The following is an 11,729-nucleotide window of genomic DNA, read 5'->3' as shown; positions in this document are numbered from 1 at the left end:
TGTAATTATAGTGATAGCGTGTTATTCTTATGCATCCTTTGAAGTCTAAATCTAAAGCCATCTCTTCAGCGAAGACTTCCCTGACTCCTCCAAATCTCCTAAGCTGAGTAAATCTTCTGTGTATCCTTGGTGCACACATGATTTGTAATTTAAGTCTCTATAATTCATCCTCTGTATAAATACAGTGTATGCTTATCTCTCTTATTGAATTAAAAGGACTGTGTCTCGGTGTTCTTTGTTACCCCCACATGACAAGGCTAAAGAAAGCTGACAACATTGTTTGTTAAATAAGTGGATAAATAAGCCAATAAATGATGAAGGTATCAAGAGTATGTGAGAGGAGTAAATGAAGTATAGGAGAAAGGCCAGATCATGGGGAGCTTTGAATTCTGGACAAAGAATGCTGGAGCTACATTGTGATATAGAGAAAAAAGCACGAATTTTCATGTAAATTTAGGCAAGCTAATAATAATAGTTAACTTTTATCGATTGTTTACTTACATGCCAAGCACCGTACTTTGTGTGCATTATTCTAATTTTTCCTAATATTGTCCAGATTGCTAAAATTTGTTCAGGGTTCTTAAAAATGTTGAAAAGTCTTTAGTCTTCAAATAGGGAGAATTTTACATAGGGTTTATAAATTGGATACTGACTTAAAACAAATTTAAGTCAGTTATGTCAACTCGCTACCATGTTGAAAACAATCAGTTGAATAGAGTCAGCCAGATAATTGGTATTTCAATACAAACAATTTCTTTAAACATTGAATTCAGAATTCTGGTCTAACGTAATTTTGCATATAAACACTAAATAGGTGGTACCTGGGTTTTCTCAAATCCAGTCTATAAAAACTAAATAGCTACCACTTCCTGCTCAGCTGTGTGGAAGATAAGCACTAGATTTCCAGATAAATTATTTTACATAGACCTAGGTTGTTTGCTTTGTTGTTTTGTTTTATTTGTTTTCTCATATCACATAAATTCCCAATAATTTCTCATGGAATTATGTTTCGATAAGAAACTTCCTTTCCATACTTGTTTGATGAGATAACCAGCTAATTGAAGAAATGCTTCTCAGTGTTACCTGAATTAAAATCAACTTACAATTTTACATTATTAGGGGCCTGCAATCTACTCAGTTTTTTCTTTCACTGTACTAATCAAAACAAATGAATTCAAATTCTTTTCTTTTTATCTGCTCTATGTTGCTCCAATCACAGCTGTGTGTGTGTGTGTGTGTGTGTGTGTGTGTGTGTATGTGTGTGTAGACCATCTAAATAACTTAAAATAGGTTTTAATAACTTAAAATGGTTAATCTTATGTGTCAACTTGGCTGGACTATTGTGCTCAGATATGTGGTCAAACATTGTTCTGGATGTTTCTGTGAGGGTGTTTTTGGATAAGAATAACATTTTAATTGGTGGACTTTGAGTAAAGCAGATTGCCATTCATAATGTGGGTGGCCTCATCCAATCAGCTGAAGGCCTGAATAAAACAAAAGACTGACCTTCCTCAAGCAAGAGGGGTTGCTGCTAGAAGATGGTCTTAGGCATTAAAATGCAACATTGGCTTTTTTCTGGGTCTTTATCCTGTTGGCCTTTGGATTTAAACTGCAGCATTTGTTCTTGTCTGGTCTCCAGGCTGGCAGCCTATCCTGCAGTTTTTAGACTTGTTGGCCTCCATAACTACATGAGCCAATTTCTTAAAATAAATCTCTCTCTCTCTCTCTCTCTCTCTCTCTGTCTCTCTCTCTCTCTCTCTCTCTCTCCACCCGCCCCCCGCCCCCACACACATATCACATTGATTTTGATTCTCTGGAGAACTCTGACCAATACAGAGGCATTCTCTAATTTTATATTAAATGATCAAAGAGTAGAACTTTGTGGTAGCAAAATGTATGTTATTATTAAAACTCTGAAGATATGTTTTGTATAATCTCATACATATTTCTTAGTGCAAAACCAAATGATTCATCTTCTTTCGTCTATTGCAGTTTGTTTGTTTGTTTGTTTGTTTGTTTGTTTATTGTCTCCTAGGTCAGTAAGGAGCTGCACTGGAGACAGCGGTGAGGAGGATGGGGTGGGTATGATAGAGCAAGTTTGCACAACACAGTAAAGGCTACAGTGGGGCAGTTGGAGAAGAGAAAAGTGGGGATGCATTTGGCATCCCAGGTGGCACTCAGCCAGTTCTTGTCTGAGGAGGAGCCCAGTCAGGGTAATGCAGGACAGGGCCAATTTACACAAGGAGAAGAAGACCAGGCTCTGTGCTGAGAGAAGAAGAGGGTCCTTTGGCGTAGAGAGTAGAAAGAATTCAACACACGTGTCAAAGTTAGAGTCAACAGGAAAGTTTAATAGAAAACGAGTAACACTCCACAGACAGAGCATGGTCTCTTCTCAGAGGCAGAGAGTGAGAAGGACCTATTGTGTTTGATTTTTAAAAATCTATTTTACATATTGGAAATGGATAATAGTTATGTAATAAATTATGCATTAGCCTTAAATTTTTCACTGAAAACGTTTCTAGGGAGTGAGATAAGAAATGGTGAATACTGTGTAGCTGCCAGTGTCTAGACTAAAGTCTTTACAGTGCAGCTTCTTGGTATCTGATTTTACTGATAAACCTGCTACTGAAAAAGTGCTTAAAATGGCTATAAGAACACATAAGACCAACTATGATCTTGGAGGGATGCTTCTGTTTACCAAAAAAAGAGTCCCCTGGAGAAATTGACCTAGGTATATATAGAGAAATATACTTTTGTAGACAAAAATTCTACTCATTTGTGATTTGGGGTGGAGAGAATATTGGTGATTGATTATAACATCGTAGTATTTCTCAAACTAGAGTACTAAAGTGGTATTCCATGGTTACATGGAAAACTATAGGTTAGGTGTAGTCTACTTTTCTTAAGAGTCAATTTTTCAGTTTTATCGAAAAAAGATGAATAAACACCTCTGGTTATTAAGTTATTTTTTTAATTTCATATCAAAATAAACATCATTAGTGTATTGTGGCCCAGAATACAAAACTTGCACAAATTTTATAAAACTTCTATGGAAGTTTGCACTTATAGATGAGTGGCTTTCAGTGGGTTCCCAGTCATCATCCACTCCTCAATATGAGTTGGATTTTTTCCTCTACTGCCCTCAGCAATATATCTTTGATGAAAACTTTTCAGAAGCATTGTCTTAAAATAGACCAGCTTTAAACAGTGACAAATATTGAAGAAAAGAGGAAAGGACAAGCTCCATTTGAGAGATCTCTCTTCCTTGAATTAAAAAGTGAACTAACAAAGAAGAGGCAATAGAAAGCAACAGCTATGAATAGTTTTAATGACATTGCATTTTTCTTTTTGATTTTCTTTTCCAGTAAAAGCCCTTTCTTGGTAAATGTTATTACTACAGTCTTTTTTATTTTATTTCTCATTTTATCTACTATCTATGGAAAACTTGTAATTCTAGGTCTGTACATGAATTTTTACATTTACTCTTTTAAACAGCTCATAAGACAGACCATAAATAATCTAGTAAATGATATATATTTATTTTCAGGTTTACAAAGCTCACAATTTTGGTATATTGCCACGCTGACTCCCATGGTTTTTGCTCTTTTAGTTTAAGTAGCAAAGCACATTTATTAAGTATTAGACATGTCAGAGGTGAAGATATTCATGTTAAGATAATACTGTGCTGTTGTTTTCAAAGCAGTCCATGTTTCACGAGCCTGCAACAAAAGGAAACTCAAGTCATGATCTCTGAGCGTGTAGAACACATGTTGTATCAGTTATTCTCATTACCACACAGATATTCTTAAAAGACAGAGAAATAGAATGGAAGAATAATACCAATTAAGGTTTGGTTTTCATACTTTATTAGTAATCTATTTACTTCAGTGCTGAAATGTTTTTGCAATATTCGTGGGGCCACAGTATGAACCAATGTGGTAGTCTTGTTACATTACAGTATCTGTCAGTTGATCCCAGTGCTGGTCTACAATTATAGTCAGGAGTATACTTGAAAATTTGAATATTCCATAAAGAAGACATAGCCTTCCATTCTATGTAATTTTTAAATTTGCCAAATAAACAAATGTTTTGTTTTACTACCTCTAAATTATGCATGTTGGAGAAAAATAGGCATAAAACTTGATGCATTATTCAAGCTGGTGGTTTTCATTGGCGAATGCTAAACAGAACCAGGCTGATCCTGGTAGACCAGTTAAAACTCAGCCATGTGAAGTAAGGGTAGGACCCAGGGCCCAGAAAAACAAGGACATTCAATTTTTAAATGACTTTTTACAACCCTCATGCTTGGTGGTAGTGAGAGCCTCATATATGTGGGAAAAAAATAGAATGAATCAGTGAAGGAATTAATTTGTCATACATCTTTGTTTTCTAAATTGTTAAGTTGTAAGAGGGAAATCATGACTAATTGAAATCCTCAGATAATTCAGCAATTTTATTTGACTTGGAGTTTCAATATCTTTGTCTATCAAAAAGGTAAACATGGAATAAAACCGGCTAATGCAAGTTTCTTCTTTATTTCTTTTGGAGTGAGAATACAAATGAATAGGAAAATGTCCAAAAAGTAAGCAAATGAAGAATTGACATTAAAGGCTTGGATAATTATCACAGAGGGAAATTAACTATTGAACAACTGAGAGGGATCTAAAATGTGACCATGACCTATCCATTCATTTACCCAAACATGTAATAATGTACTAAGACTTGACTATATAACAGTCATTTGGGTAGCTCCTGAGGATAATTATTTTGATGGATAAGACATGCACCTTACCTTTGTAGCCTAGGTAGGGGAGGTTGGGTGCATGAAACAAATAACTCCAGTGTGACATTTTGTGAGCTATTCACATGTGACAGTATGCAAAGGAGAGACAAGAAAGAAAGAAAAATGCCTCCCTGGAAAGAAGAGAAAGGCTTCCGAAAGGAGACATTTGATCTCAGTCTCGAAAGGAAGAGGTGGAGCTTACCAGACAAAAGGCATTTTGTGGAGATCAAAGGGCAGGTATAGCTCATGGCAGATGGAGAGGAAAAATCAGGGCTAGGCTGGTGTTAATGTCAGCTGATGTGATGCTTGTTTGAAAAGATATATAATGAAGGGCCATTTGTTTCTAATGCAAATACCTGATCAGCCAGTGTGTTTTCCCACATATTCGGACTGTGATCTGGGTCCCAGTAATCCTGCAAATATATGTGCCTTTTGAGATGTAGAAACTGGTTTGCTGGGTCCTCCAACAAAAATGGTGCTCCCAATGCTCCTGTAATTCAGAATTCAAGAGCACAGCATCTTTTAGGGCAAGTTTACATCAATGTTTCCTCTTACAGAGACACTGTGGTCTTTGGGAGAATGGGTGCCTGAGAAGGAAACCCTGGAAAAGCTATGGCTTGAGGGATATGCCTGTTCCTAAGTCTTTTGCCACCATTGTACTGTCACCACACTATGTGAACTGTATATGGTACAGCATGAAAGCCAGTGCTATATGGTGGATGGAGATCTTCAGAGCTTCTATACATACATGGGAGCCCACAGACCTGGATTCAAATTTCAGCTCTATCACTTTTGAGGGAAAGTTGTTTAATTTCTCTGAGCTTTAGTTTTTCTTGTATGTAAAGAGGCCTAATTATAATAACACAGTAACACAATAACAGTGCATTAGTGTAAGGATTAGATTAATTAATGGATATAAATCATCTGGCTCAAACCTGGCAGTCAACAATGCTATTCTTGTTTTCCTAGCTTTCTAAAATAGAGCATATCTTTCCGTGTGAAGTAGACTGCTTCCAAATCTGGTATTGTAGTTAAAATTGTTAGTACTGATAGATCATTAAATCAAACTTGCATTGTTAGTACTGATAGATCATTAAATCAGACTTGCATTTTTCTATCTCCTTTCTACTCCAGGATTAAGAAAAAAAAATTATGGTCTTTTGAGTCACTCTTCTTTTGCCCAGACCTGCTTCCACATCTGGAAGTATACTGCTGCTTTACTTTCCTTTCCAATAAAGCTATTCTTTTCTGTTGTAAGAAAAAAGAAAAAGAAAGAAAGAAAAGAAGAAAATTATGAATTTTTAAAATCTAGACTTTTTTAGAACCTTAAAATATTGTGTTTTTATTCCTAAATAAAACACAATCACGTTCAGAGTTGTAACTTGAATCAATATAAATGAAAACACACTCCTAACCTATATGTGATAACAATACAATCTGTTCACAGCTTGTGATAAAGAAGCATTTATTACAAATCTAATTATAAGCAATGCTATGTTAGGCATGGTATAGCTTCATCATTAACAGGCCTCTATTGACCAATAAACTATACGTACCAGGGTTATAGTGAGCTATGAGAACCTCTATATTGAAGTTCTCATAGTGAACCTCTATAGTGAGGTTCTCATAGTGAGCTATAGAAAATCTCTCCTCTACAGGGAAGGGGAATGAAGGGTCCAAGACACAAAACAAAATAAGACAATACAGGATTTGATTGTGCTCAGGGAGTTTTGGAGAAGGGGTGGTGTTATTGAACACTAGAGCGCTGGGGACAAATAGACACATTCATGGTCAAGAAAACTGCTTAACTTATTTCTTGAAGAAAAGATTAAATTATCGTGATGGGAGAGGGGCAAGACTTTTAGTTTTAAGCTGGAAGAACGATGAGAGCAAAAGTCATTGGGAATCTATAAGATTAATGTCTGAAAACAAATATATACACAAATACTAATAATATTAGTTAACATTTATTGAGCATAGTGCTAAATACTTTACTTGATATACCTTATTTAATACTCACAACAAACCTAAGAGGTAGCACTATCCATCATTTCATTTTGCAGACATGAAAACTAAGTCACAGAAAAGTTAAAAAATATTGTCAAGGCCACACGGCTAGTAGGAGGGGAAGATAGAATTCTCCCTTCGGAGCCACTGCACTATATTATGACTACATGACAGGAATGCTTGGGGCTAGATAACAGTAATAATAATAATAATAAAAGCTTTATGCATTTATAGAAAAAAGGAAACAATCATCGCTTACACATTTCCTGTGATCTCATGCTTTTCCAAGCTTGGCCTTGAGCTCTAAGCAGGGTTGTAGTTATTAGCTCTATTATTTCTAGTTTTATTTGCCAATCCAGTAAGCTCTAGTTATAAATGAATACCTATTGAAAATGACAGCCTTTCTGGATAGTATACATTAATCCGGCTGCCTCTGAGTGCAAAACACTATACTACTAATGGAGGATCAAAAAATGACTCAGACATATTTTCCATCTGTAAAAAGTTAGCAATTTTATTATTCAATGATTTAAAAATAAAAGACAAAAGGCAACTTCAGAAGATATTAATAACAGATTCCAGAAGTAATACTGGTCTGCCTCCAAGTAATCTAACCACCATGGCTGGGGACGATCTAAGATTGTCCCCAAAGATCACTGCCTCCTCCTGGTATTCATATCCTGTGTGGTCTCCTCTCTCACTTAGGGCTGACCTGTGTAACCATAGGACACTGTGGATATGAAAGTGTGTGATTTCTGTGGCTAGGACATAAAAGACATCATAGCTTCTGCCTTGCCCCTCTCTTGGATAATTTGCTCTAAGGGAAGTCAGCTGCCATGTTGTGAGGACACTCGAGCAGCTCTGATGGAGCGGCCCACATGTCATGGGACTAAAGCCTTCCACCAACAACCATATAAATGAACCACCTGGGAACCTGACGCTTTCATTCCAGTCAAGCCTTCAGATAACCAACCACAATCCCCACTAATGTCTTTGACTGCAACCTCATTAGAGATCTTAAGTCAGAATCATCAATCTATGCTACTCCCAAATTCCTAACCCTCAGAAACTGTAAAATAATAAATGTTTATTTTTAAGCTTCTAAGATTTGGGGAAATTAGTTATACCATAGCAGATAATGAATACAATGCATTATAAGCACCTACTAACATCAAGGAAACTGTTAATCATCAGAGCTGAAACTAGAATAAGGCAAATGAGGCCACTAGCGCATAAAATAGAAGAGGAATTTCACTCTCAGGATTATATAAATTTTGTGCCATGAGACCTCCACTTGCCTCCCTCTAGTCCCTGCTCTGTAATCACCATTGCATGGAAAGATAAACAAACAAAAATTACCCTTGCCACTAAAGAACTCACATTATAGTTAGAGTTTATAAATAATTAGAAGACATATTGTGACTAGACCATTCAAAGGAGGAAATGATTAATTCTGATATTGGTATGGAGGCTTCACAGAGCAATTTGTTTTGAGTTGAGCGTCAAAGGATATATAAGTTTTCCACAACCAGGAGAAAGGGAGTAGAAGCAAAGAGCATGTATTCCAGGCTAAAGAGCTTGGAGAGCTTAGGAATAGAGGAGCAAAGCAAGGCTCAGATTCAGTGACCCTCACTTTGCCAGTGTGATTGAAAGTTGGCTTTGTGGTGTAGATATATCAAAGATAATATTGGAAAGATAAGCTGGAGCTTTGATTCTGAAGGATTATTACCATCATTCCAAGCAGTTTGGACTTTATTCGATAAATAATTATTATTTCTGAGTCAGAAAGTGACAGGACCAGATTTACTTAAAAATTTTTCGTTTTATTGTGATAAAGTATACATAACAAAACTTAACCGTTTAACCATTTTTAAGTATACAACTCAGTGGCAGCAAGTACATTAATAATTTTGTACAATCATCACCGCTATCTGCAGAACTTTTTTATTGTCTCAAATAGAAACTATGCACCCTTTAAACAATAATCCCCATTATTCTCTTCCCCAGCCCTGGTAACCATCACTGACTTTCTGTCTCTATGAATTTGCTCATTCTAGGTACCTTCTATAGAAGAAATCATGCAATATTTGTTTTTTTGTGAGCCTAAATTATTTTACTTAGTGTAATATCTTCAAGATTTATCCATGTTGTAGTATATGCCAGCATTTCATTCCTTTTTTAAGGCTGAATAATATTTTGTATGTATAAACCAATATTTTGTTTAGTCACAGATTTTCTTTTGAAAACTCCTTTGGAGGATACACGGTAAAAGGACGTGAGCTGAGTGAAAGAAACAAGGTCAGAGAATCTTTGAATAGTCCATATGAGAGATAATAGGGTCTGAGTTAGGTACATGACAGAAAAATGGGAAAACAGGATGGATTTGGAGAGAACAGGGAATTCTCATTCGTTTGGGCCGACTTGTGTGGACTGACCAGCATTAACGGTTTAGTTTCAGCTGAAATGTGTTAATAGTGTTACATGTTTAATGTGTAAAAAAGTTGTTTTTTTAAAATAAAGGGAATAGTAGATAAAGTAGATACAATACCATCAATATCAAATAAATATTCCTAAATAAATTATGCTTAGAATATAATTTACAGCTAGATAAAAGAAGTACAGAAATTCTTAAGATAGTGTTACTTGGAATCACCCAAAAGTAAAACCGGTATTCTGCACCATCATTATCCTGGTGCACTATACAATAGCTAAGAAAAAAATGTTATTACATAAATCTTGGCCATGAAGCATGCTTTAAAATATAAGCCTTAGTTATTTTAAACTCTAATAATTCTGTCTTTTGTAAATCTTCTATTTTTTTGCTCATGGAAAATGTTTCACTGATATAATCTCCTCTGGCCTTCCTCAGTACTCCCCAAATGAAGCTTTTACCTCAGCATTATGCATCCAACAGGCATTCAATAAATATTAATTGATAGTGGTAATAACATCACCCAGGAGAGAGACAGAAAGTAGTATTTATTATCCTACTTTATAAATGAAAAAATTGACACATAGAGATGAAATGACTTACTCAAGGTCATATAGTAAGTCAATGGCAGGGCTGGATATAAAATGTAAGTAATATAGAAGGGTATGCTATTATCCTCTCTGCTTGAGAAATTTCTCCTCCCTTTATCATTCTGCCTGATCAACCTTGAAAGTTAGTGAGAGCAGGATCAGAGTTTTGTACTTGTAAGCCTATATAATACTGCTGATTTTTATTACTTTGTTGGCTTATAAATGGGCAGTTATTTTTCCAGGCTTTTTTTTTTGTTGTTTTTTGTTTGTTTGTTTGTTTTTTGTTTGTTTTTATTTTTTTAATTAATTAATTAATTTTTTTATGTAGGCGATATTAGCCAGGCTAGTGTCTTTTGAAACTTTATAATCACAAGCTATAAAAAATATTTTTCTCCTTCCAACTCCTTACACAACCTCCTTCCTTTCATCCCATATTATAGTCAGTTTTAATAAAACCTGTCAAGCTTGGTTCTTCTATCTAAACCTTTCTAGAATATCCTCTGCAGAAAATCTGTATGGTAGAAAGAAGGCAGACACTTCAAAGTATGAAGATATTCAAGATCACAGCTATCTTCACACAAGCCAAAAAGGATCCGAGATCCAAAGTGATCCTGGCCCTGGTAGTCACCAAACCACTTCTTATTCCTGCACCACCAGGTTCTATTTTGTAAAATGAGGCTGCATTATATGATCTTTAAGGTCTCTCCCAGCCTTAATATTTTTAAACTGGAATGTATTCATAATAAATAGGTCATTAACTGAAAAAGTTTTTCTCTTCATATTATTATGTCATTGGAAGCATATAAATATGCTAAGTGGGTGCAGCTCTTACTACTGTCAAGGTATTTACATGCTGGGAAATTCAGCATTGAAACATGCAGAAATAAGTGAAAGAGAAATTAAAATAGAACTAGACAATAATTAAAGCAAAACAAATAAAAATGTATTCACATTATGCACAAAGAGGTGAGTGCCCATCATGGGCTGATGAGCAGTGTGGTAGTAACAAAAACTATATAATTAGAAGTGGTAAGATTCCCTAAATTACCATCACCCAGGAAACTTTGAAAAGAGGTTTTAAATTTGATAGTAGAGAAATGACTGAATAGTATATATACTATGCACATGACCATGAAAATGACACTTGTGGTAGGAACCTATATACTAAAGAGATCAGAAAACCTACTGTGAAACTTAAGATATAGAAGAAAAGGGCAGAGTCTGGTGGCATATTCCTGTTTTTTTACCACCTAGAGGGAGCTGTTTTGGAGTATTCCCAGGCCTCTCTTTCCCCCCTTGTGTACTCTGCCTCGTGGAAGGGGCAGTGCCTCATTTATTTGGTAAATTCAAGAGGCATAACTTGGCATGTCCATCTTGCTCTTCTTCCCCTGGAGAATGAGTTGCCCTCAGAAGGCACACTTTCTGTTCTGAGTCTGCAACCTGCAATTGGATATGAAATTTGCCAGATTCTGGGCTCCAGTCATCAGGTCTTTTATGTACTTATACCACACTACATCTCCCAAGTTAGCCTTTCTCTGTGATAAAGAAAATGGATTGCCTTCCATAATCATCTTTGGTTTATTTCTCAACTTCATCAAAATCAGGACAAAAAAAAAGGGAGTGCTATGTGTTGGAAGGTGGCTCAGAGAACCCAAAAGGTCCATTGTCTTAGAGGCTCACTGGAAAAAAAAAATAAAATAAAATAAAAAATATATATATGTGTATATATATACACACACACACACACACACACATATACATATATATACATACATAGACCAGGGCACTCCAATCAACAGGAGCTTCTCACCCCTGGATGGCTAAGACTGAATTTCCTACCTCATATAAACTTCAATATCTGTGAAGAAAATGTGATGGGATTCAGTGGGAGCAGAAGACACAAAATATGCCATATCCA

The 11,729-nt window shown here is 35.7% G+C and overlaps 1 protein-coding gene across 1 annotated transcript in view; it reads right to left on the bottom strand.

The window, feature by feature from the left end:
- Nucleotides 1-3,632: 3,632 nt before the first annotated feature.
- Nucleotides 3,633-11,729, bottom strand: part of CUNH3orf85 (chromosome unknown C3orf85 homolog) — a 38,668-nt gene continuing 30,571 nt past the window's right edge. Inside the window, exons 2-3 of the mRNA XM_025051404.1 lie at nt 5,140-5,273; nt 3,633-3,719 (exon numbers count right to left, since the gene is read on the bottom strand). Of these exons, the coding sequence (XP_024907172.1) occupies nt 3,633-3,719; nt 5,140-5,273 (221 nt within the window). The remainder of the gene's footprint in view (nt 3,720-5,139; nt 5,274-11,729) is intronic.

The sequence above is a fragment of the Pteropus alecto genome, unplaced genomic scaffold (assembly GCF_000325575.1).
Source record: "Pteropus alecto unplaced genomic scaffold, ASM32557v1 scaffold270, whole genome shotgun sequence".
NCBI lineage: Eukaryota > Metazoa > Chordata > Mammalia > Chiroptera > Pteropodidae > Pteropus > Pteropus alecto.
Note: the sequence above shows the minus strand (reverse complement) of the source record. Positions and strands in the feature narration are given on the sequence as shown.